The sequence below is a fragment of the Haemaphysalis longicornis genome, unplaced genomic scaffold, assembly GCF_048455015.1.
Source record: "Haemaphysalis longicornis isolate Haplotype H1 unplaced genomic scaffold, Haemaphysalis longicornis Haplotype H1 scaffold_12, whole genome shotgun sequence".
Classification (NCBI taxonomy): domain Eukaryota; kingdom Metazoa; phylum Arthropoda; class Arachnida; order Ixodida; family Ixodidae; genus Haemaphysalis; species Haemaphysalis longicornis.
The window spans coordinates 4,346,174-4,373,689 of NW_027526225.1; the positions used below are offsets into that span (position 1 = coordinate 4,346,174).

At 45.3% G+C, this 27,516-nt stretch overlaps 1 protein-coding gene across 1 annotated transcript in view; it reads left to right on the top strand.

Moving 5' to 3' along the window:
* LOC144162290 (membrane-associated tyrosine- and threonine-specific cdc2-inhibitory kinase-like) overlaps nucleotides 1-24,415 on the top strand; it is a 48,909-nt gene extending 24,494 nt beyond the window's left edge. Inside the window, exons 8-13 of the mRNA XM_077692766.1 lie at nucleotides 34-179; nucleotides 12,309-12,477; nucleotides 14,164-14,281; nucleotides 17,568-17,657; nucleotides 20,619-20,712; nucleotides 23,934-24,415. Of these exons, the coding sequence (XP_077548892.1) occupies nucleotides 34-179; nucleotides 12,309-12,477; nucleotides 14,164-14,281; nucleotides 17,568-17,657; nucleotides 20,619-20,712; nucleotides 23,934-23,966 (650 nt within the window). The 3' untranslated portion in view covers nucleotides 23,967-24,415. The remainder of the gene's footprint in view (nucleotides 1-33; nucleotides 180-12,308; nucleotides 12,478-14,163; nucleotides 14,282-17,567; nucleotides 17,658-20,618; nucleotides 20,713-23,933) is intronic.
* Nucleotides 24,416-27,516: the final 3,101 nt, after the last annotated feature.

The window sequence follows — 27,516 nt, forward strand, 5'->3', positions numbered from 1 at the left end:
CCTTCAACGGTCTTTTGCCCCCTTTTCGTGCAGGGCTGTCACCCGAGTTGCGTGTCGTGATCGAGGAGATGATGCAGCCCGACCCGCACAAGCGGCCGACCGTCGACCAGCTGCTGGAACGGCCGGAGATCAAGAAGGTGCTCCAACAGCGGAAAGCGTACGTGGCGTGGCGCAGATCGGTGAGCTGCTTTTTCTCGCTCCATTTTCGCCTTTGAATGGGGTTTAGGCATGCGTGTGGGTCTGAGCAAAAGTTCGTTCCTTCGTACATGTGTATGTCATGAAATTGCCGTCGTCGTCGTATGAGGGAGACCTGGCTGGTGAGTTTCGCACAAGAATGGCGTTTCACGCGAAGTAATCCGTCTGGCTTGCCATTACGTTCAGTTCAGACAGTTTGCATTTCAACAGTCTTGCTTCGACAGGGGCAGATGAGTGGTTTAGGAGACTACTGCCTTTGCTAGTGTGCATCAATGAACGCCAGCACAGAGTGGTGCCCGACTTCTATAATTGATGGTCTTTTTTTGGGCTTCGCTACGAATGAGTTAATGGACAATGAAAACATCATGCCATTGTCTGGGCGTTGCTTAGTTGTAAAGAATTGCACGCAAACCGTGATTAAACACTGTCTTGTGGGGATGTGTGAATATCTGAAACTTTCGAGTATCGCAGCAAATAACGCGATGTTCAACTTGGCTGTGGATCTGGTAGTCTTGTGAGAAAATTCCTAATACTTTTGCGGCATTTCGAAGTTTGGGAACGCCAGCAAATGGGCGGTTTCAGCGAATGAGCATACATGAAGTTATGGCATGTCGAAAAAGAAGCGATGCCTCACTGAAACGCTAGTGAAATATGTTCTTTGCAATGAGTTACTAGTTTGGCTCTGGACATATTGCACTTTTGAGTGTTCACGATCGACTGCGACAAGGGTTTCTTTGCTCACGGCCACGGAGCAAGAATATATAGTATAGGAAACGGCCCATTGCGGCAAGCGCGGGCACACGACCAGATAATGTCACAGTGAAAACCAAGGCGGACTGCCAAGCTTCGTAGCTGCGACAGCAAAGGAGAGGGTGGCGGCACCTGATGGACGAACTGATAGCGACCGCAATTCATTCTGTGTCTGTGTAGTGCAATGCCGATCGCGGTGGCCACGCAGTTTCTTCGCCTGCGGCAGATGCCGCTAGCTTAACGTCTGACGAACACTTGTGACATTATCTGGCCACGCTAGGAAGCTTTGTTTCCCCTCCTATCTTATTCTTGCTCCGTGCTTATGGCAAAGGGCTTTCCTGCAACGCAGTGGTGACATGTGGCTGAGTGGCAAGGGAAGGTGCTTTTGGGGAGTGCCTCTTATCATCTTGGCATTGGGCCAACCATGCCCTTGTGCTGCCCTCTTTCTCATCCTGATGATTTTTGTGCTGGACAACAAACTCGCATTCATTATACAAATGAAATGACTTAAGCATAAATTTCGAGAAACAGTGAATATTCGCAAGGTTCTTTCCCATCAGTCCTGTGACGCAGACAAAGAACTCCTGCTCTGCCTTTATACCACCTTGATAGGGTCTCGTTTGCACTATGGCAGTGTCGTGTATGGGTCGGCAACAAAAACAGCATTGAGAATGCTTGACCCAGTGCTACACTGGGACTTCGTCTTGTGTTGGGTGCTTCCCACACTAGCCCAGTCCAAAGTCCCAGTGTAACAAGTGCCAGTGTAAGCCCAGTCCAAGCCCAGTCCCAGTGTAACAAGTGGTGCCTTGAGGACCAACGAATGTACATGCTCTGTGCTTTTAAAATTTCATCGATGATGAACCATCCTTTTTAAACCTGTCCTTAATGCTAGATCTACATCCCTGCTGTTTGTAAATTGCCCGTCTAATGCTCTGCCCTTCTCACTTAGAGTAAGAGAGAAAGCTTCGGATATTGGTTTCGTTTTTAGATGTGCGCAGATCATCTTTTTCTGACATTTTACCGCCTTGGAAAATTCGTGCAGTATCGTGTGATTTATCCTTTATGAAACTTGATAAAAACAAGGTACCAAGAACTGTAATATTGCAGCACTTTCTGTCTCTGCAGATTAAATACCCATGTTCAAAATATTAGTGATGCTTCAGAAACCTACACTACGGTGTATTGTGCTGCTCATGGTCCGAATTTTAATGCGTGAAGAACCATGAGCGTACACACCACCATTTTCTCGGCAGAAGCATGTGGAGCTTTACTCATTGTACAGCACATTCTTAAAAACCATATTCCCAAGTCCGTCATCTATACAGATTTATTAAGCGTTGTTCGTGCACTGTCATCTCACAAGCCCAGCAAAAACCACGTAGTTCATCTGGTTTTCAACTCCATCATGTCTGTGTATGCACCAAAATGTGAACTGGTCCTGTGCTGGGTTCTGGGACACGCTGGGATCGCTGGCAACGAGATGGCAGATGAAAGGGCCGCTGCTGCGGCACTCAGAAACACAGCAGACGTAACGACCGTACCCTACACTGACCTCAAGCCACACATCAGACAACACCTTCGTAAAACATAGCAAACACACTGGAAGGAACAGACAGACAACAAATTACACGTAAAAAAAACCCTACACCACCGACACACGCAACAGATACACAGAAGTTGCCTTGGCTAGGCTATGGATAGGGCACGACGCACATGCAACACACTCGTATCTGCTCAAGGAATCTTCAAGACCCCTGTGTAGCAGGTGTGGAGAGGCCCTATCCGTAGTCCACTTCTTCATTACATGCAAAGCACTCGACACCACACGATGCAAACATTTTCCTGAACTATACGGGCAACACATCGCACTACATCCATCACACTTTATAGCCTACGAGCCCATGTTTTCTACTAAGCGAGTTTTTCAGTTTTTAACCGGCATCAAATTTTTACTGCTCTTTACATATCCTGCGTAATCATCCTGGCCCTATAAATCAGCCATCTTCATTGAGTTTTATTTAGCTTCACTTTTGTTTTTACTGGCATCATTTAGTATTTACTCTTATGACTGTATCATTAAATACCGTATAATGCGGAATATAGGTCGAGGCGGAATATAGGTCCGACCCCCTTACCTTGTAGCGGAAAAATGCAAAAAAAAAAAAATTAGGTACCAACCATTGTTTTATTGAGGCTATAACTTGTTTCGTCTCAGATTACTCATTTAAAACTGTCTGAAGTATCGTCGGACGACTGCTTCTGGCTCGCTGTCGCCCACACAGCAGGTCGTCCTCGGTGCAGTCCAGGGAATTGCTTATGCAGCACTTCAACACTCGCAAGACCATGTCATCGTGAAGCGAGCGCAAAGCATGGGACACTCGTGTGCAGACCGGAGCGACAGCCAGTCTGTGCAGGCGGTCAGCAAACATCTTGGGCTATCCATTCGTAGAGACATCGCACGGCGCTAGCGAACAAAATTTGCCCCTTTGTACAGCAGCACAGGTGCACAGAGCAGCGCCCATAAAACAAGGCCTTCCGAGCGTTGCACACCGAGAGCTGCCCTTCAGCTAACGCCGCTAGCAACACATCTTTTGGTGATACCGAACTGGCGCAAGGCGGACACGTCATTGGCCGTGGAAAGCCCCCACCCTTTCTTTAAATGCTGCTGTGAACTGGCACCAAGTGCCTAAACTCATTTTGAGCAAGAAGAAAATTGCACGCACACATTCGCTGACAGCGAGAGAAGCAATAAAACAAAGATGGCGTCGCGTCCGCATGATGGTGGTGGCGATGGTGCCTTTGGGGTTTGGATGGGCTCGATGGGCTGCCTGGTCGCCAGATGACAACTGCCAGTGACTGGAATATAGGTCGAGGGGTGACTTTTCGGCAAATTTTTCTGTAAAAAATCTCGACCTATATTCCGCATTATACGGTAACATTGCCTTGGTGGTCTTTGCCCTAGCTGGCCTTGCGCCAGTAAACAAAAACCATCATCATCATCCTGATCATATTAATTTATTTTATTTCAACATACTACCAATACCATTCGAGCCTTTTTTGCAGGTAGGGCAATGGGGACATTTTAAATGCACAGAATACAAGTGCGGTTCTCATTCATAGAAAAAGACAAAATGCCGATATAAACATGTCAGTTTTTCTAAATGAAAAGCATAGGTTAAGATTTAAACATAAAATCACAGGCGTCAAAGTTCTACCAAATTCATGCAAACAAAGGAGCAGAATTTTGCGGTTATATTTAGCAACAGTGGTTGAAGAACAAGGAAAGCGAGACATTTTTAGCGGAAAATTATTAACATAAGAATTTCTGATTGATTGATTGTAGGGTTTAATGCGCCGACGCAACGCAGGCGATGAGGCGCGCCTTAGTGCAGGGCTCCGGATTAATTTTGACCACCTGGGGATCTTTAACGTGCACCGAAATCTCGGACACACGGGCGTTTTTGCTTTTCACCTCCATCAGAAAAGCGGCCGCCGCGGCCGTGAATCGAACCCGCGTACTCGTGCTCAGCAGCGCAACGCCTTAGCCACTGAGCCACCGCGTCGGGTAACATAAGAGTTACTACGTAATACTGAACTTCAGAAGTGAGCTAGAGAGAAAGAAACCATGTGGATGCAATTGATCGTATACTGGGGTTTGCTCTGTTCATTCAGCTTGGAGTTGTTTTGGTTAACTTACCGTATTTTCACGCGTATAACCTGCCCCTGAATATAATCCGCACCTCCACTTTCAGCTCGTCAGGAAAGAAAAAAAACCTCACGTATTGCCCGCACATTTAATACCCAAAAGGCTGCACCAACACTACTGCTCGAGCAACACATCACATACTATGTAGACAGAAAAAGCGTATGTTTAGCAAGTAGAACACATTTGACTGCAAGGCGAAAGTCACAATTCACTAATAAAATTCAGGAAAAACCTCGCGTATTATCTGCACCCCTACTTTGCCACTGAAATTTTTGCGTTTTTGGTGCGAGTTATACGCGCAAAAATATGGTATTTTATGTAGGGGCTTTTCTACTAGTATTACGCATTGTTTCATGGATGCGCTACCAGGAACCAATTGCTACCATTAATGTGGTCAGACTCAAATAACTCCCGTCAACGCTCTGTAGGTGAGAATGCCCAACTACTCATGGACATGGTCCCCACTTTCCAACTAAAGAAAATCCTTAAATTTCACCTTGTTTCAACTGTGACTTTCCTTTTTTTATTTTCCTTCATAGGGCGCCGAAAATATGGTAAGCACTCTGGCAAAGCTACTTTTCCAATCGTGCAGGTTTCTTTTGGGCAGTTTTGTCAGTTTTAGTCCCAATTCTTTTTCTTTTTTTTTTTTACATTTGTATTAGACGTGAAATAATGCCCTTGGCGGAAGCGTGTTTTGAAAGTAAAAATTCGTGGAAAATTTATAAGAATGCATATAAAAAGGGCCCTGCAAGCAGGTTTGAAAGCAGGGATCATACCGCTATTCGTCTGAAAGGGTTAGTTTAAAAAATGAGACCAATTTTTTAGGCTTTGCATTGCCCCATACATTTCATAATGCTTGTTAGAATCACACTAGTACACTGAAGCACTTGTGGTCAAGGTTCTTGCGTGAAATGAAAGTTGCCTCACGTGAAAGATAATACCATCAACACAGCTAAAAGCAGCAGAATGACTTCTTTGCATTTGTCTTACGCCGGAAAATTTTGCGAACCCTTTTTAAACGAGCCTCTTTTCTGCAGGCTAGTCAAAGTAAGAATTTAGGAGAAATTGTAAATTTCGATTTTGTTATTGTAAATCACTAAATATTTCTTTGATTTGCGACTATTTGACAAAGTAGTTAGTATTCGCTTTTAAAAGCAAAAGCCACTATTCACATACACCTACCAATTTGACTTAATCTTGTAGTTTTCCAGTTTGTGCAAATCATTTGATGGGGAGCTTCTAAGTGCTTGTTTTACGCATCTGTGAGGCCATTTGTGGCACTGACATTGTGCAATATGCAATGCAATTCTGTGTGTAGCACAGTAAAACCTCGATGTAACGAACCACGTAATTATTTTTAGCTTAAAGTTTATGCACAGCATGTATTTTCACCCTCTGTGTAACGAAGTCCCATTTGCCGAAATTTCAATGTAATGAAGTTTCATGGAGAATTAGGTATGAAATTTTAGTTGTCGAATTACAGTAGAACCTCGATAAACGGAAATCGCTTAAACGGAATTGCCGCTTAAACGGAACAGTAGCCTGTAAGTTGGTTGGTTTTGTATTCAGATAACGCAAAAACACTCTCGGTAATCGGAACTAAATTTTCAGCTTCACCGTGTAAACGGAACCAGAATTGGAACTTCTTGTGATACCCATTGGTATGAGAACCACATTTTTACGGTTCCGGCTGTTGCGTTTTTGTTTTGTTTTTCTTCCTCCGCATTTTTTTAGCCTTGTCTCGTTAGTGGTCAGCCGTGTTAGCGCAACAAATGCAACATCGCAATTTTTGTTCCACTCGTTCGGTCTCGATTCAAGACGCCGAGGTTTCAGGGCTCAGCTCCTACCGCCTCGTGTGTGCCATCGTGGTGCTATTCGCGCTTCATTACCGCGTTGCCGTTTTCTAAATTCCGTGGCTCGTAAGAACTCACAAAGTTGAGGCCTCTAGCCTCCGTGAAGATGCAGTTGCAAGGACTCAAACAAAAATAATTGACGCATTTTGTAGTGCACAGTGACTCATTGTTGCCAAATCAACTTTGTGAATGCTGTGCCTATTCCTCTTGTAGTTTTCTTGCTTTCTGAAAAACATTCACGTGCATTCACCTTCTGGTGCTTAGAGTTCCATGAAATGTCATTACGACTGCGTAGCCACATAAATTTGCACCTTTGCACATCTCTCTCAATAAACGGAACTCCTGTTAAACGGAACTAATTTTTTCGGTCCCTTGAAGTTCTGTTTATCGAGAGTCCATTGTATATTTTGGGGGATGCAAGCACCGGAACAAGGTTCCAAATAAAACTCGGAGACTCGGGTTGCCCAGTCCCGCGGATGCAGTGAGCCACGAAGTCCGTGAGCGAGCTCTTCACCTACGAGCTCCTTGCAGAAAGTGACTCGTGCCACATGTGGCAGTGGGAGGAGCCTGACAACTTTCCCCAATGGGGAGGTGCGCACCCTATGGCGGGAGCTTTGAAGCACGCGGGGATGCCGGCTGGCCCTACCAGAGATGATTAGGCTTACCACCGCGGGGGATATTTGATGGGTGCTTTTTAAGCCGCACGTATGACGTTTTACAGTGAAAATTTCGCCCACGTTATCCGCTTTTTTCCCGCACAAACAACTTCCTTTGCCCCTCGTGTTGCGTTTCAGCGAGCGGTTAGAACTAGAAGCGGTCGCTGGAGCTACCCGCACCGTGCGGGCGGTCTCCGCGGCTGCGTCAGCACGCCTGTGCCTGGCGAGGCGCGTTTTTGCGAGCAGAAAACGCCCCAAGTGGTTCACGCTGATGCCCACGTGGACGATTAAGCCCTGACAGAAACAGTGCGCCAGCCGTGTATGCGCGCCACGTTTTTGTTTGCAGGAACCACTTCACGCGGTTGACACCATTTAAACCACGAATTTCAGTGTAGCGGAATTTCAATGTAACGAAATAAGTTACGAATTTTACCGACTTCGTTATATCGAGGTTTGACTGTATTGAAATTCTAATGGTTAGACCAGCACGTTCATTAGCAGCACACGGTAAAAGTTTATGAAGAATATGAAAGAACAAAAAGAATATGAAGGGCTTGAAGAGAAGGTATTGAATGTTTTTTGCACGTTTCCTTTTGCTCGCTTTCACACGTTTCAAGTTGCGACAAAATTACGGTGTCACCGGTCGACTGTTAGCTGGCACCAGAAACCTTGGGTGAATTTTCCGTGCCATCAGCTACCACTTGTTTGAGTGTGTAGTTTTGAGGATATGTGGGTGTACGTATTGGAATGGCCACAGGGTGCTGACGGTTAATGAGAAAGAACACATACATATACCAGTGAAGCTAAATTATTTCATGAAAGTGCATTTGTGCTCAACCCTTGAGATAACGCTTAGCATGCACGGTTGGGAATGCAAAGCAAACAGACTGACCATGGCTTGGTAGCATGTGATTTGCATTTGTAGCTAAGCACACAAGGATGTCGACATGAGTACCGTATAAGTCGGAATATAGGTCGATGTTTTTTACCGAAAAATTCACTGCAAACTCACCCCTCGACCTATATACCGGTCATCAGCATAATGTTGTCATCTGGCAACCAACCGGTCAGCCAATCGGGCCCATCGAAACCGCAAAGGCACCATTGCAACTGACATCAATTGAACTCACCGCCCTCCCTCCCTCCTCCTTCCCCCCCCCCCCCCCCCCCCCCTCTCTCTCTCTCTCTCTCTCTCTCTCTCTCTCTCTCTCTCTCTCTCTCTCTCTCTCTCTCTCTCTCTCTCTCTCTCTCTCTCTCTCTCTCTCTCTCTCTCTCTCTCTTCTGTTGCTGTCAGTGAGCGTGTGCGTGGTATTTTCTTCTTTATCAAGATAAGTTCTGGCACTTAGCACCGGTTCACAACAGCACTTAAAGAAAACGTATAGTATGCCAAGCCAACAGCAACATGTCTGACCAGGACCCGTTCAGTGTCTACAAAAAACAGTGCACGCTACCGGCATTAGCTCATGGGGCAGCTCTCGGTATGCAACGCTCGGAAGACCTTATTTTGTGGGCGCTGCTCTGTGCACCTGGAAATGAGGGACAAAATGACCACTTTTGTCCGCGAGCATTGCGCGACGTCTCTACGAATAATGGTCGGCGTCAACACTAAGACGCTTGCTGGCTGCCCACGGAAACCGGCTCTCACGGCGGTCTGCTCATAGGAGTAATTGCTTGGCGTCAGTTTCTGAACACACGGTCTTCTGAGTGTTTAAAAAGTGCTGCATAAGCGATTCCCCAGACTGCACTGAGGACGACTTGCTGTGGGGGCGGCAAACAGACAGAGGTAGTCATCTGACAAGATTTAAGAGTAACCTCTCACAAAGGAAGTGCTTTTAGCCTCAATAAAACGATATGTTCATAGTTCTTTTTTTTTTTCCCCCAATTTCTCGGCCGCAAGGTAAGGGGGTCGACATCCCGGCTCGACCTAAATGCCGACTTATACGGTAACTTTTTTGGAAACATTCTTGTATTTTGTGTGCATTAACCTGTGTATGTATGTGTTATGCGCATAGTGTTAACATTCTTGTATTCTTTGTAGGGATAAGCTTAATGTCTGACAGGCCCTGAAACGGTTGTGGTTGCTACATTGGCCTGGTTGCAAAAAATTTAACGGCCACGAGATGAGAGTTTCGAGTGTATGTGGGGGTAACTCTGGCAGGTGCATTCCATGAACGGCACACACTCGCTACCACAGTTGGTGAAGCTTCCAGACCAAATGTTCTCCATTAATCCAAAACTGCCGGAACTCGCGAGGCAAGGAATGCACACGCAGGTCGTGGTGGCGACGCCATCTGTTATCCCTTGTGCGACGCTCGCTGCAAAGTGTTCGAACCCCGTATTCACGCGACATTGGCCGCACGGTGCATTGCAGGTTGGCAACCCGGGTTTGTCTCAAACATGGCCGGTTGCACGGTGCGCACAGGGTGACCAAACGGGCTTGTCTCAGACGTGGCCGATAGTACGGTCGTCCACGGATTCTGGTTCAGAGCTTGGGCCTGTGGAGCACAGTAACGATGGACTCTGCACTCCGATGCACTCCGACTCTGACTTTTGCAAGACAATGGAAATGAGGGTGTCAAAAGTATGTAGAAAGTAGCAAGAGTGAGTGCGCAACTCATGGAGTAGGAATAACGCATGTCTTTTGAGAGGTTGAGTGGGGCTTATATCAATGAACTCATATTAAACTAATACTGACACTGAATTTTTAGTTCTGTTTTTATGGTAAAGTATGTTTAATGGCCTAACAGCGCTTTTAATATGGAATGGCGTGAATATCACCACTTTCGGTTTCCATTTCTTTGAGCTCTGAAGGTGCAGTGCATACAGCGGAACGACGCCATGAACTTGTTTTGTACAGAGATGTCTTACTGCTGCAGAGGCCGGCAAAGGCGTTGGTTTCCACCGAAGTTGCGCTGCCTGAAGGCGTTAGGCCTACCATCGCGGTGGATATGTGATGACCGCTTCTGATAGAGGCGCGAATGGTGAATTTTATTGCGATTCTAAGGTTTATCATCAGCTCCTTTTTTGCGTGTGGAACTTTCTTTTCGCCGAGAGTGCCATTCCAGTGACCGTTGACACTCACTTGCTGCATGCTGCAGCAATGCTGCAAGCGTCGTGCCGACTGCTCAGTGAGCTGTGCGTGTGAAGCAACGTCCCAAGATTCCTGCGAAGCGCCTGCAAATCTCACTTTTGTCGCCCAAGGTCAGATTAAAATGTGCTCCACGCATTGCAGACCGTCATCCGTACTTCAGCCAGGGTATTATGTTGAGTTGAAAAATTGGACTGTAAAGTAACATTAGCCGAGAAAATTGGTGTGGGTACCCTTTTGAGGACATATTTATGTGCGCATAACTCGAAGTTCAAGTATATGAGTGAGAATTGAGATTGAAGGGGTACCCGCCGCGGTGGCTCAGTGGCTAAGGCGTTGTGCTGCTGAGCGCGAGGTCGCGGGTTCGATTCCCAACTACGGCAACCGCTTTTCTGATGGAGGCGAAAAGCAAGAACGTCTGTGTGTACGAGATTTCGGCGCACGTTAGTGATCCCCAAGTGGTCAAAATTCACCCAGAGGCCTCCACTACAGCGCACCTCATCACCTGCAATGCGTCGGCGCATTAAACCCTACAATCATTATCATTGAAGGGGTGTATTATTCGTCATCATCATCATGTTGGCCGCCTTTTCCTACAGACTTCCAACAGCTTGTGTCCTTCTTTGCCTGCTAGTTTTTTTTATCTTTTTCCTACAACGAGTCCTCTTCCGTCCCCAGGCACCTGTTCTGTTTATTCTGCTGGTATACCTATTGTGTCAGTCCTCAACATCTCAAGGCCCACCCAGATCTACCTCTTTATCATAATCTGTATTTCCATGCGAGTGCATTTCCTCATGGAAAAGGAGCCGATGATGAAGTGTTGGACTTATTGCCCCTTTTTTCCGTGTATCTTTTTCTTTTGAGGTGTTCAGTGAGGCCCCAAGTTTCTGCCTAACATGTTGGCAGGCATAACCTTCTGTTCCTTATTTGAGAGTTCTTTCAAAGTACACCCCAGCGCATGTTAATTTTACCACCGACTTTTTTTTTTTTTTTTTAAGCTTGCGAGCAGCATGGCAACTTATCCCGGCTAATTACATCCACTTGCCTCTGCTAACGTTTTTATTGCCTGGACTGGAGGGCTGCCTTGCAGCTGGTCTGTTTAACGCCACTTTCGGTTTTTTCACATTCCTTTTTTTTTTTTTTTAGCATCACAACTGAACTTCTCGAATGTTTCCTGAACTGTTCTTCGTACGTCTTCTCTGGTCTCGCTGAACAAGACAATCTCGTTTGCAATTCTCAGGTGGCTGAGACATTTCCCATTTACTCTCTTTCCTTCCCCCAATGATTCCCTTGTAAATACTCCCTCTAGACGGGGTGTAAAATAACTCTTGTGCTAGTTGTGAATGTGAAAGCAGTAACACCTAACTGAACGCTGCTGAATGGATTTTTTTTTTTTTAGTGCTGCGCTGCTAGTGCTATTTTTGTGCTTTTCTGCTGCGGGGCATCTGTGGCGTAATAGCATAACTGCACTGCTGAGGCCACTACCACCAGCGATGTAGGTGCTTCAGACTTCAGTGTTGAGGTGTATACTGTGTGACATTGTACTGTGAATCGCGTGAGTGACCGTTGGGCAGTACACCCCTGAGGGCTTGTTCTACTATTTACTGCGATCTATTTGTCCCAAGAGGATGCAGTTGTGTCTCAGTACTCTGGCCAGCAGCCACGGTGGTGTGGTATAAGGCTTGATTAATAAAACGCACCTGGGAGTTCAGAACCCCCCTCCTCTCTTGAATGCACAAGAACATAAAGTATCGTGTGAAGGGTATAAGCAAGCAATAATGTACAATATTCATCATTATCACCACTTCAGGACGAATGCCTCCCCAAAGGATTTCCAGTGGCTTCTACCATGTGCCTTCTGTGCCCATTCTTTGCCCGAAATTCTTAATCTTTCCTTGCATTCGATGTTTGAGCAATATTATGTTCAATGTTAAATTCAAGCAATATTTTATTCAGAATTATATTCAAGCAATACAATGTTTGAGCAAGAACGTAAAACTTTCTGGCATACAAGCAAGGATGTAGATGCGCAGCAAAAACGAGCCTGTCTTTCTCCACAGGTGGCGCGGATTCAGGACCTCTTCATGGCGGGCCTGTATTGGCTGCAAGGGATCCTCCGGTGGGCCTGGACCCTCCCGGTCTCCTGGTTCAAGGCGCTCTGGGGGCGTTCCCATCGCTACGACATCTCGCCCCAGCAGTCGCTCTCGGACACCGACTGTTTTTCAGACGGTTTGTCGCTGTTTCGGTGGCCCAGTCGTGTTCTTTCTTTCTTCGTTGTAGCGGCCGTTACCCAACGTAGCTTTTCATTCATTAACGAATCGCCTTTAGTTTCGCCTTTAGGCGTCTTGGCCGACAGTTTGTGCATGGATAGAATGCCTCCAAATGCGGGTTTAATGAAGAAAAGTAATTTTTTTGTCGCAGGAGGTGGTTAATACGTGCGGACTCTCCATCACTCTATTAGACAAGAACGCATCTTTCTTTGGTGTGTGTGTGTGTGTGTGTGAAGATTCTGGAAGGTCACATTGATGACTGTTATTAGCACTTTCTGGGTTGGGACTCGACTAAGACCAGTAATTTCTGTTGATCAGCTAAACTGACAGCGCAGTGACTGTGAATGGATGCTTGGGGTAGTATTCGTACTGGTATACTCTCTTAAGATGCAGAGTTGCTGCGCACTCGTGTCAGTTCAGCGCTGTATAAAATAATTTGCTCACATGCCCCAGAAAAAAGTGAACTTCGGTTTAGTATCATCTTTGTTGTGAAAATGCGGCAAATATCAAAAGGAAGTAAATATAGTAAGTGAGCGATAATTTGTGTTACCCTGTTTGTCCGATAGGGCATTAGGGCTTGCCTAATGTTGGCCTGATCATTCTCCTGCACTGTTGTACTTTCAAGTGCCAAATGAAATCCTCCCTTAAAAGGCAAATTTTCTAGCACGTTTTAAGGTTTAATATTGCGCTCGTTTGTACCCACTTTGTTTGAGTGTTGTCAATCTTATTGAGGGAAGGCAGCCCTTGTTGTGGTAAGTCACTTCGCCGATGAATTCCACACGTCTTTGAGACAGAGTGAGATAACGTTTGTGGGCACTTTTTTTGTATGAAAACGAAACAAAAGAAAGACCTTCCTGCTGACAAAACTCGTGCACCGCCTTACAACATTAAAGTTATTAACTGACTGATGATTACTGGTAACATATTGCGGCAGCTTTTGCGAAGTGACTGGTGCAATTTAAAGCTGATAGGGGGCTCTTTTATTTTAAACCCGAAAGTGTTTTATGCCAGGGTACACAAACCTTACTGACGTCATATCCGTCGTGGAACTGACATCACCAGAAAAAGTTCCACTGGAGCAGCGGCACTAAGATTCGAGCCCACGATCAGTCTGGCCGCAACGGGAGGTGTACAACGCTCTGCCCACTGAGCCATAAAGTTATGCCCGAATAGCTGTACGAATGCGCCCTATGTCCTTCCCTCTAACTTCACCATTCAGATGGTGCTGCCGTCTGGGAGAGGTGAAGCGAAGTAGTGCGTCATGACGCGAATGAGCGCCCATAGTTGGCGCCTCGATAGGGTAGCATATAGCAGCGGAAGCTGCTGTGCTTATCTGCCCGCCGCCTATGTGGAACGCCGCTCAGCTTGTGGAACGCCTTGTTGTGGAACGCCTCAGCTTGTGGAACGCCACAAACGTTCCACAAGCCGAGTTCATCGCAACGCAAGCATCTGGCGTACAGGCCACGGAGCAGGACCAATGTGGTCACACCTTTGCTTAATAAGCGACCCGCCGGCAGGACGTCGCTCGCCAAGCACACCCACAAGACTGCTGCCGACCCGCAAATCATGCTCCTTTCGCTTAGCGGACTGTTTAAAGATTCTAACAAAACGCTTCTTCTATTTGATTTTTTTTTCTCTTTCACAGATGAAGCTTTTGAAGACTCTTCTGCAGAAAATGGCCTCGGCTTGCACCTGGACAGCTTTTCGTTGTGTGGCTCAAATGGGAGGAGAAACAGCTTCGACAGCGACTACTCGCCCAAAAGGTGAGTTTTGGTTTTTTTATTCTTCTTCTTTGTTTCTTCCCTTTTTTCATTTCTTGTCAGTCGGAGATACCCATCTCGAATTCATTTGTTTTCAACCCGAAATCGCACCTCTCGCTTCCTTCTGGTTTTCTATGCCCTAAAATTTTACTGAAGCGATGGGAGGGCAACATTTTAAAAGAAATGTGGATGTGTATATGCATTGCAGTATTCGAAGTGTGTGGGCTACTTTGGCGCTGCATTCCCTGTGAAATTTACCTTCTTCACTGCGTGTGGCACGTGTTCTTAGGCGCTGTACCCTTCTGACCACATTACCACTTAGCTACAGACGAACGAGTAACGTAAAAGGCCCCACGCAACACTGGCCCAAGCTTACATTCATTCAGCCGATTTTCTGCTTGCCTAGCCAATCGGGTATAAGTACCTTGGCGTCCACATTACCACTAATCTGCAATGGCATGAACATATTAATTATGTTACCAATAATGCTAACCGCATGCTTGGCTTCTTGCGCCGTAATTTTGCTCTTGCTCCAGTGTCTTTAAAACTCTTGCTATATAAAACCCTTGTTAGATCTAAATTAGAGTATGCATCATCGATTTGGGACCCTCATATGGTGGTGTTGTCTTCATCCTTGGAAGCCATTCAGAACCGGGCTGCTCGATTCATTGTCACAAACTACTCACGAACCGCTAGCATCACGTCAATTAAATCTTCCCTTAAACTCAGTGGCCTTGCTGCTAGAAGGAAAATTGCACGCTTGTGCCTCTTTCTTAAGATTTACTTTAGTAACCCTGTTATAAAACAGGCTCTCATTTCTGCTCCATCCTACAACTCCGCACGAAACGATCACAGGTTCAAGGTAGGGATTCCTCAGTGTCGCGCATACCCCTACTTTCACTCGTTCATTCCCAAGACCTGCGACGACTGGAACCACCTCCCCGCCTCCATCGCCAGCATTCCGCCTCCTACATCATTCAAAACGGCTGTAACTAATATTGTATGAAATGTAACCACTCCTCTCTGTAACGCCTTTGGGCTTTGAGAGTAATAAATAAATAAATAAATTGGAAACCTAAGCAAACAAAAAGCAGTTGTTTCCAGGCGGAATGTGCGCTGCTATCTTATCTTCTTTTTATCTGGAAAGGGCAAAGGTGGCAGATAAGCAGGTAGTAGAATTGCTATGTGTAGCTCTGGACTGCACTCTTGTTCTTTTCTGAATTCATCGCTCTCTGAGTGTGGGAGATACGGCCTTCAAGTCTAGTCTGTTTTGTTCAGGTTGGTCTTGTTGCTACTGAATGGGTATTGTTTGCAGGTTTGAGCTTAGTTAGTAAAATATCTGTGTAGATTACTCTAGAGTTACCATGCAGTTAACTTCACAGCGTTTGACTTCCACTATTTGTAGACAGTAAATTGTTCCTGTGCCCAGGAGAAGTGGCTAGCATTTTGGTTTTTCTTGGCTTTAGATATTTTGCTTTGCTAAATCTAGAACAAGCAGAAACATGCATAAAATTGACAGGAATGGCCCTAACTCATGACTATTCAAAATTATTTAAATAATCGTGCATGCTTCCAAATACAATAACAGTTGTGCATAACATGTAATGTTTGGGTGCAGCAAAATCGCCCACTTGTTTATAAAAAGTGTTTTAATGCAGAGCTGGCAGGATAACACATTGCATGCCCCTCCCCTTGATGCAGAAGGCTTCCCAAAGTTGATTACGGTCGACTCTCGATAATTCAAAGTCGCTTAGTTGAAATTTTCGGTTAATTGGAAGTGATTGGTCCTCGACGCGGGTTCGATTCCCAGCCATGGTGGCCGCTTTTCTGATGGATGTGAAAAGCAAAAACTTCGTGCGTTTGAGATTTGGGCACACGTTAAAGTTCCCCAGGTAGTCAAAATTAATCCGGAGCCCTCCACTACAGCGCACCTCACCACCTGTGTAGAGTCAGCACGATCAAATCTCATAATCAATCAATGTTCTGGTCCTGGCAGTTTTACAGGCAATTCATCGTTCCATAATTCGAAGCTAAAACTCATTATATCATTTAAATGGAAGTTATTTCAAATAAAAAAAGCATCAAGGTGACTGGCATTCCTCGATAAAATTTAAAATTTTAAGCGCCAAAACACCGCCATGCTCTGCACTATGTCAGCAGCGCCATCTCAACTGAGGCAGCGCGCAGTTGGTAGTGGCATTTCAGTTGAGACCCGTGCCAGCGTACATATCCCTTTCTCTCTTTGAGGTCCTCAAACTTCTTTGTTGTGCACAGCACCGTGTAAGCAGTCTGTGTGGTAGACGCTTCAGGCTTTGACTTTAGCAATAATTCTCATCGGGGCAACTCATGTTGTGTGCTCAAATTGGTGAGGACAGCCGAGACTGAAAAAAAAAAAAATCAAGGTAGATGTGTTGCAACAGTGCTCTTCTTTGTTTAATTGCAAATTCGGTTAACTGAAAGTTTTTTGCTGTCCTCTTGGTCTCGTTTTAACGGGAGCTCACTGTAATTTATCTATATCAGCATAGTCGGCAAGTGCTGCAAAAATTTATCCGAACTTAAAATGTGTGCACAACAAAGTTACAGTGGTACCGAGCTTTTGCTAGGTAGTGTTCAGGATGATGCAAACTAGCATTCTTGCTGCTCTGGAAACCTGCCCTGAAATGCTAATTGTCGCTTCTATCACTGTCCTTGTGCACGACTGCAGTTGGTAAAAATGCTCCTTGTGGCATTTGGGGCTTGAATTTGCATCTGCGTTCATGCTACTTTTTACAAAACTGCGATTAGCAGAATAAGATTTTACTTATGGATGAAGTTGCGGAGAAAGAGGAGTAGTACTAATGATTGTCCACCTGTCTGAAGTGATATAGTGTTAAAAACAGGTGCACAACTTCCAAGCATTCTTGAAGATGGAATAATTTTCCCACACTGCAGAGTCTGAACACACTGTCTGAACAATAGTCTGAAGACTATTTGTTCAGCTTTGTAGTTATTCATATGTATATAGAAAATGTACAAAAGAACACCAAAGGTATTGGTATACTAGAGGTTGATTTCCTGTTGAGTTTTTCAAAACAAGACATGCCTATAAAAAATGTGAACTCTCTCTCTCTCTCTCTCTCTCTTTTTTTTTTTTTTTTTTTTTTGTATCGGCACTAAAATTTTGTATTCTTTAGCTTTGTGGTTTTAACTTAACGTCTGCTCTCAGAGTTTTATTTTTTTAAGAAGTAGCTACCGTGGTTGCCCTTGTTCTCATTTTTCTTGTGTTGGTTCTTGTGTCCTTTGTCCGCAGGTCAACGCCAAAGCCACTTCTTCACAGGCGGGATATGCGACTGCACAGCACTCCGACGGTCCTGTTCCCATCCCCAAAGCGACAGACAAGGTTGCCAACTCATTCCTTCCTCTTTTTTCTTTCCTACTTAATGTCCGCCTAATATCCTTGTAGGTAAATGATTCCCCTTTGAATTCTCGTTACATGAATTTGCGACACAGATTAGCCAACAGCAGCGAGTTACTGTTGCGAGCAAAGTGTCGCCGTTTATCACTATTTTCCCATCGATGTTAAAGGGATTTACATTACCGTATAGTGCACTTATAGAGAACTTGGTTTTAACGAAATGCCGGCTATAACGAACAAATCTCCATTTCCCATTACTGTTTGTATACTTACTACACAAGTTTGGTCCACCTTTAACAAAAAATTTTTAAGGGCCAGATGTAACGGGGAAACTCGCTGAATATGCGCCAAATTTTGCGTGAAATGGCCGTTAAGTTGGACCAAGCGAAAATAAACAAAGTGAAACAACTGCAGACCACAGCGCACAGAATACACTCGATTTATTAAAAGATTTAATATTGAAGGTGATTTAATGTTAACTGCACTTGATTTAAAGTTATTCAATATTGAAACTGGGTGTATGCTTGTTATTTCTGCGGAAAAGTGTCGAGATTGCTACGATCAGGGTGCAGAAGGGTCAGGTTGTGACGGTGCAATGTCCGCATGTAGCCCCTTTATGACCACTTTTATTTTGTCTTTATCATAATGTCCAGATATGGCAAGAAAACACATATAACCAACTGATTTCCATTTTGTGGTGCGTCTGTTTTTATAGCTCTAGATTGTTGGGATTAATGGAAGTGAGTGTATATAAATGCATGGTTACCATTAAATGCTGGCACACAACATCGTCCTCGCACTGTATTCGCCAGTCTGCTTATAGAGCTTGTAGGCCACTATTTTCAGTTATGTCCACACTAATTTGACGTCTACTTTCATGTTGGTCTTTTGGGTGTTTTTTACGTAGCTAACGTAGTGGTTTTATAGCCTTTCACGGCACACTAAGAGTAAACACAGTATTAAAAACGTAGGCAGCGGAAGACCTCGATGGAAACAAGGTTTCTGGGACTGACATGTCCGGGAAATATTTGGAAATGTTGGGTTGCATTTAGTTTGCAATAAAAGGTCATTTACAGTGGAATCTCGGTCATACGAATTCGGTTGATACGAATTTCGTTGATACGAATTTTCAAAATTCCCCGGCCAAAATGCATTGTACGCAATGTAAAAAAATTCGGATGATCCGTTCGCATTTATCACCCGGTGCGGGTGATACGAACACGCGAGCCGCGAGCAGATGACTGCGGCAGACTGCGGCGTGGATGGGAGGCGGGAGTGTTTGTGCGGCCGCGTGGCCTTGGTCGCACGGAGGCACAAAATCATTAAGCGTGAACCACATGAAGCGTTTTCTGCTCATGAAAACGTGCCGCGCACGCCACAGGCGCCCTGACGCCACCGCGAATACCACTCGCATGCGGCGCGCGGCGCAGTAAGCCGCGGCAACATGGCGGCGTCAACAGCCGCGAAGTAGGGCGGGTAGCTCGACCGACCGCTTCTGACCGCTCTTAAAAGTAACAAAAGAAGTTGCTAATGAAGTAAGGGAGCTGATAATGTGTCCGAAAACGACACTGTAAAGCATCGTCCGCGCGGCTAGGGAAAGCGCCTATCAAATATCCGCCACCGTGGTAAGCCTAAACATCTCCGGCGGAGCCAGCGGGCTATCCGGAGCGCTTTCAAACTGGCGCCATGAAGAGTGTGCCTCCCCGTTGGCGCAAGTCAGCAGGCTCCTCCCACTGCCGCGCGTGTTGCGCGTCATTTTACGAGCGAGGTAAAATCTGACGTGGGGGCGAAATCGTCAACGCGGGCGTCAAAAGAACGCGCGCGCAAACGCCGACGCGCCCGAATCGCATGCGGTTCACGCTTGAGTTCGTGTGTGCGCGTCGCGTCGGCGATGAGCGCGCGTTCTTTTGACGCCCGCGCTGACGATTCAGCTATTCAGCCCGGCACCCAGGCGTCAGCCTCTGCCTCGGTTACCGCTAACGGCATTGGGAGGAGCCTCACGACTTGCGCCAATGGGGAGACGCGCGCCTCATTGTGATTGCGGCAACTTCGGAGCGCTAGCAGCAGCTGGCTGGGCCACCTCCGCGGTGGATATTTGGCGTAGATGACATTTTATAGTGCTTCTCCCATACTGCCAGCTCCTTTCCCGCATGAGCAATTTAATTTACACCTTGAGCTCCGTTTTAACAAAAGGTTAGAAGCGGTTGCTGAAGCTACCTGCACCTCTTCGCGGCAAGAGCCGACGCCATTATGCCGACGCCTGTGGCATGCGCAGCACATTTCCATTTTTTCTAGTTTTCTGATGATACGAATTTTCGGGTGATACGAATATTTTTGCCGCCCCTAGAGATTCGTATGACCGAGATTCCACTGTATATCATTGTATTCAGTACAAGCTCATTGATAGGTTTCTGAGGTTACTGCAGAATAAAAGTTTGTTCTGTCAAATACCTATCCGAACTTGTGCCGTACAAGAAAAGTCATAGTGGTACCGGACTTCCGCAGTACAATTTCTAAGATAACGCAATAACCTGGGAATGCATCAACAGTGTTTTACATAGTTGTGTGTGTGTGCGTGTGTGTTTGTGTGTGTTACTGCACCAGAAATTCACAACAAGAAATGAGTGGACGTTGGGTCAGTTGTCTATTTCATGAGCTTGCATCCCTTGGTGGATGCCAGGAGAAAGTAATCACCCTAGTAATTGGCGTACATAGCTAGCGTTCTCTAATCATCTCTTGAACTGGTGGTTTTTAACATATGTTTGTATTAGCTAGGTATTCTGATGTGAGTGTTAAACAAAGCTAGCCTCAATTGACGAAAACATAGGACCTTGCCTGTGGTTCGTGCCACGTTCCCTAGAGGTTGCCCTCAAACACATTATTTCTCCACTTCAATTTTATGCACCTGCGCTGTTACTTGTGTACAACTCCCCTCCCCTTTTCCAGGAGCACGTCGTCGATCGCATCGCGCAGGCCCTTGCACCCAATCCAGCCGTTCAACGTGAGCATGGCTGATTTCCCGGTAAAGACTCTCTTCCCGGTAAGCTGCCGCTGTTAGTACACCCAACATGTTTGGTGAACGTCGCCCACTCGTCCAGTCTTCTTGTTTGTTCCAAGCTGAGAAATTTACGATAGAAAAAAAGAAAAAGGAACTTGGGCAAAAATACTGAGGGGAATCGTCTCCACTTTTCATGTGTAGGAAATGGGAGTGCTATTAATGAATTCATTCATACCAGGCAACTGGCAGGCTTTCAGAGGAGTAACCGGTGCTTGCATCAAACGTCATTGTGCCGTAGACACAAGCATCAGGCGAGCTAATGCGGTCTGTAGTGCCACGAAGCAATAAATTAGCTGAAGCACTGTTATCTTGGTTGTGAAGTGTGTGTATGTGTGTGCCTGTTATTTATTTTTATTTACAAATACTGGTGTCTCACAGTTCCGAGACATTGCAGGAGGGGGCCCATAACAGTGAATACACACTAAACTAACAGAACACATAATTTGGTAGTTCATTTAAATAACTATTGGTCGGTAGTTGCGTAACTGTCAAAAAGCCTGCATGAAAGCCATGTTGATTTTGGGATAGGAGGTTGTGTTCAGTTAAATATGTGACTGGTTTTTCAGTTAAATTGTTTTGAGTTGTTTTCGGTTCAGTTAATTCAGTTAAATTAAATTAAATCGACGAGCATGCAAAAACCTGCCCGTCGATTTAAGCACTTCTGGTGCAAGTTGCACAGTATAGCCAGTGGCGGCGGCACCTGTCTTTACGTTCTCGCTATTTTCTACCTCAATTTTTTAAAAAAAGCTGTGCATAAGAGTTCTCGGTGACCTTCCGTATTTGCTAGAATCTAACGCGTGCCTTTTTTCCGGAAAAATAGGTCCCAAAATCACATGCGCGTTACAATCAAGTATGACTCAAAACTGCAGCACCGTATCGCCATTGCATACCTGCCAACCCTTCCGAATTTTCCATAAAATGTACGAATTTTGCCGCGTCTTACGATTTTACAAATCGTGCCTGAAATTTTACGAATTTTCTAGGGATGGGCGAATATTCGGTATTGTCGAATATTCGATCGAATAGCTCTCTATTCGTTATTCGCTTCGATCCGAATGCAGGTATTCGATATTTTCGAATTATTCGATGCTCCCGAATAGGCAGCTAAAAGCCAAGCTTTTCGGTCAAGCTTTCCGAGAGTTACCCCAGGCTTGGCTCAAGACCCACCGACGCGGACATTTCTATTATCAGTGCCGGCACTGCCGAGTTGCTGCCTTGCCTAGAGGTTCGATGAAGCTCTCGGCCGCCAGCACACTTAAGTTAAAAAAAAAAGGCGGCACTGAAACGACACCGCTCCGAACATAGCGGCACCAAGCCAGCAGACTTGTACAGGCCGCCATTTTGAATAGGCATGCCGCCATTTTGAATAGGCTCGCACAGCGCGGCAGTACGCCGCACTAAGCGACCCTATTCAAAATGGCGGCCAGCCACTTGCGCTTTGCTTGGCTATGGCCGAGGATACTAGTGGCTACAATACTTCTTTTTTTAGCGAAGCTTCTAGGCGGCGCTTAAACTTGTGAATGAGCAGCCGGCGGAAACTGCTGCACCTAGAGCATGTGGCGCAACAGGCATTTCTTCATGAAAACTTGTGAATACAGCAAAGGAAAGCTGTGTGTAAGATTTTGCAATAAATGTTCAACTGGTAATAGTTTTACACAATGCTGTGCCTACGTGAGTTCTAATTATTAGAAAAAAAATGTGTACATTAGTCAGGTCACAAGTTGCTCATTTGTCTTTGTGATTTGCAATGTGCACTATTCGAACTATTCGATTCGAAATTATTCGACCAAATCACTATTCGCTTCGAATTCGCTTCGAACCTCAAAATCTATATTCGCCCATCCCTAGAATTTTCGAAAAAAATTGGACCATCTTTTAATGACACTGTGGTACCTGCGCCCCACAAGAAAGCAATGCGTAGTATTGTTATCACCAACTGCGAAGCAGCGATTTCTGTCTTCTCAGGGTGGGCTACGCATCCATATCCAGAACTCGCTGCATCTAAAGCAAGTCTGCTTATAGCATGTTGTTCACGGGCCAGTTACGACTTCCGTGTTCGTGGCGCTCTTTGTATGACTGCCGCGTCCTGTGCAGTGAGACCCGTGGTACGACCGCGGTAGTTCCTTCGCATTGCAACGGCGGGCTCGAAGCCGCGAGACTACTACCAAGTGTTCTTGAAATCGTACATATTAAAATTTGCTTCCGTGCCCAATGGAGTTGCTGCTCATTACTCTACAACACTGACGGTTTGCACGTATGGTTGTGAAAACGTGAGAACGTTTGTCACAAAACGTTCATCCGTTCAGACTTTAAAATTAAAGTGTGCTGCCCCCCACTTCCCCCAGTTTGCGGTTATTACGAATTTCCATGTCACCAGGTTGGCAGGTATGCCATTGACATTTCAAGATGGCTGCTTGACTACTGAACACATAGCCAGCGCTTCGTAGTCAGCGCATCCTTGCCTTTGTTGTCTGTAGTCTTTTATTGCGTTCCCCTGTTCTTTCCGCCATGGAATTTCCAACTGCGAAGACACGGCAGGTTCACCACGATGCTGCGTTTAAGAAGAAAGCAATCTTGTGCGCAGAAAGCGACAGCAATTGGCCCGAGTCACGTGTGCTCAGTGTTTTGGACAGTTGCGTGCGGGACTGGCGCAAACAGAAAGAAAATTTTTGCAAACAAGGCGACACAGAAAGGGTTCAGTGGTCCAGGGGCGATATCCCCAAATAGAAGACCCGCTGGCGGAATACATGCAGCAGCAGCGAGCGGCTCAGAATCCCATAACGACAGAGCTGCCAGGGCAGCGCTGTCGCTGCCCCGGACCGTCGTCGTGGTGGCTGTCTTGCCGGCAATAACCGGCACATTTCATTTCGTGCCACCTTTGGAATAAACCTTGCTTGTTCCAAATGAGAAAAGCTTGCATTTCTGTATTAAGTAATGAAAGTCTAGTGTGTGTTGCAATGAAAAACGTAATAAGGTTTTTTTTTTTTTTTTTTTTTTTTTTTTTTCAGATTGCAAAAAAAAAAATGGGTGCACGTTACAATTAAGGGCGTGTTAGATACGAGTAACTATGGTAATCTGTTTATCTAGAGCAAGTTGTATTTTGACTTCAGGGGTCCATTTAACTTCTATTCTACACCAAACCACATAACCTCGGTATTGTAACAACTCTTGACAAGTTTGTAACGGCCCCTTTCCCCTTGCAGGCAGAGGACGGAGAAAGTGAAGGGGAGACTTGAACATCGTCCACACGGGCCCTCCTCTGTGTGGTTTCTTCTCTAGTCACTCTATTTTGTACATTCTCTTTTTGAAGTGCTGTTGTGCATAAGGCTGCAGATAAGGTTGGCAGAGCTTAGTAAAAAGGTGCGATTACAAGTTTTAGCATTTTAATTTTTTTGTTGTTGTTTCCAGCTTTTGCTTGTAGCCGTCCTTGTTTTACAGGGCCAATACAATGAGTGAACGGAGTTTTTTTATTATTATTGTTATTGATCTGTTTTCTAGGAATATTTCGTGTACCTGTGAACATGTGGGAAAGAGATCTAGTATTTTTTATAGCTATTTATATAATGTGACTAAGAGTTTCCAGTTGTGAGTGAACACAGAAAAGTTGTTAAAAAAACAAAAAAAAACCTAATCTCACTCAAATGTTTTGTTGTGTGTGAATTGTGTTAAATGTTCATAAAGGCCCTCATATGTTAAGTTGCATGCGTTGGTTCCTAGCACTAAGCTACAGGGTGAGATGTAATAAAGTTTTGTCTACAATAACTGACATGATAGAGTTCTTAGTGTTTTATACTTTTATATATTGAGCACTTGGCATTTTTTTTAAATGTTATACAATGGACAGAATAAAAGTAAGGTGTTGAGCTTCAAACTTGTATAGTTCATTTTGTAAAAAAAAAAAAGAGAAAGGACGCCATCGCCAAAATACAGTGTCACTTCCACAAAAGAACTGTGTGGTTTCTGCTTTTATATACATGTTTTTCCCCACTTTCTGTCTTTCAGATATTTCAAAAACTATATCTGTTTTAAGAATGAATAACGTACCACACTTTCCCCTTTGCTTTCCTTTCCGAGGTTTTCTTGACTGCCTACCCTTATTTCTGTCTTCATTCAACGAGCCCCTCATTTCCCATTCTGATTCGCTATATATATAGATAGATATACTAGATATACGCACACCTCGACTCGAAGGAAACGAATTACGGCCAAGCGCCTCCCCTGGTTGGCCTTCCCCCTTGTCCTGCGTGCCCACTGTGTCCACCCCGTCCCAGAACGCCACTACATGACACACTTGGCCTCTCGGGCAGCGTCGCAGGCACGCCGGGAGGCCGGGAACTGACTGGAAGTGGAGGCAGGTACAACCCGCCCTGATCATGCATGGTCCCCCTCTTTTCTATTAATGAGGATATTGATAGACAAGTGTGTCCCGATTTGCATGCCGCTCACTTGGAAACGTACCTTAACCAGAACACCGCACCAAAAGGCCTTCGTCTGGCCCGCACACCCTCGATGTGCACACTTAATCATGAGGAGAAGACGACGTGGGAGAAAGTGCCATGCGATGCATCAGTGGGGCTCATGGAAATTGTCTTGCAGCACAGCCGAAGGAAAACCACGGAGCTTCTGAATGCCGAAAGGCTGGAGAGGTCGCAATCGAACCTGTCGGAGTTAGAATACAATGAACTTGAAAACTTCGAGACGGCCAAGAAAGGAGAAGTATCACAGTAAAAAATCAAGAAATTTCAACGCGATAACATTTCCCCTCGATTCTCAGTCAACCCCGTGCAACCAACCTCTCCCTTAGGTGTCTCCCCCGGGTCCCAGCACTATATCTCGCCCGATAAACACTGGTAAATCTGTCAAGCAAAACGCTATACCCGGCCTCAGAAAAACTTCTCGCAAAAGGTCTGACATTTTGTCCAGTTTCCAGAAAGTTTGACGAGTTTCAATTTTATCAGGATCTAGATATACTATCGCACGTAATCTGCGTCACCAGGAATACTGCCTTAACACAAAAACACAACTTGGTGTGTCGAGCAAACCCTGGACACCAAAATAGTGGCGAAACAAACACTTGGATATGTACACCCACGACCAAAAGTTTACGAACTACGAACGCAGCAATTTTGGGTTATTTTCTGCAGCGTGGCCGCCCGGGGTACTGTGTGCCGTATTTTTCTTTACTTCAGTAACTATGCGACATCTCACATGCATGTGGCAGTTTGTCGGGCTGCTACCGAAATAGGAATAACCTAAAATTGCCATTTTCCTGGTCCGTAAACTTTTGATTGTAGCTGTACATATTGGCTGTGCAAAAGCATGTTGTCCAGGCATAAGCACAGCACCAACCCATGCGCAACAATCTGTCAGTAGAAGAGTGAGAAGCCTTAAATTCACTCCAAGTGGGCACCAGAATAGTGATTAAACGATTAAACCAGCGGGAAAGGGTGGAGCCATTGTTATACTCGACAAGCATGAATAATTAAGAGGGAATGCGCCAACTAAGCGACAGCCAATTTTATAAGGAGCTACCTAATGATCCCACAAAATTATATGAAACAAGTTCAGAACAATCTCTAGTCCCTTCTCGTAGTAGAAGGTAAGATAACTGCCGCGATGATGAAAATTGTCACCGGAACATCCTGTTCCTTGTCGCTTTTATACTACCGAAGATACATAAGAGCAACCACCCATGCAGGCCCATTTATCCAGCAATGGAACGGTGACTGAAAAAATTTCAGGCTTCCTCAATCACATCATAAAGGACATGCCCTCTACAGTCCCAACCTACATCAAAGACGCCAGACATTTTCTACAGGAAATTGCTGGTATCGTGATCTCCCCGGGGGTGCTTTCTGGTGACGTTGGACGTGTGCTCATTGTACACAAATATTCCCCACTTGGAAGGCATCGCCGCGACCATGGCAGCATTTACTGGCTCCAACCCATCAAGATATATAGAGAAAGAAACTCTCGCAATGCCTCTAACCCTTGTACTAAATTATAACCACTTCGAATTCGGCCAAAAGCATTTCCTTTAGATCAGCGGCGCGGCAATGGGAACTAAGGTGGCTCCAAATTACGGCAGTATTTTTATGGCATCATTGGAAATTCCTTTCATTGAGAAACAATGAAGCAAACCACTCTTGCATAGGCGTTTCCTAGGTGGCATATTTATGGTATGGAACCACGACAAAGCAAGCGTTCTCTACTTCATTTCAGAATTGAACTGTCTCCTCTGATCAATCAAGTAAACCCGCGGCATATCTCGGGATACTATCAACTTTTTGGATGTAACCCGTCAGGTACATGGCAACTCCCTCGTGATCACTGCTTACAAAAACCCACGGATCAACAACAGTACTTGCATTTTGACAGCAACCGCCCACAACATTATAAAGTAGGCATACCATACTTGCAGGCATACAGATACCACCGAATCGATTCTGATGTCCAGGAATGTGAGGGGAACTCGCAAAATCTGAAGGATATACCCTCCTTAAACAAAATTATACAGAAAAAATAATTGAATCGATGATGCCATCAATCTGGCCTGCCGAGCAGACCTCCAGTCAGCATTGTCGAAAGCCAATGCACAAAAAGGGGAAACAGCCCAGACTAACCTGGTATTATCATACAGTGCGAACATGCCATGAGCGAACAATATACTGAGCAAGCCTTTCAATATGATCTGATGGAGAGTGAGCGCCTGTCAGCTATATCTACCCCAAACCACCTGGTGGGGTGTGTTGTAGAGACAAAAACTTGCAGAGATATACTTCTCTG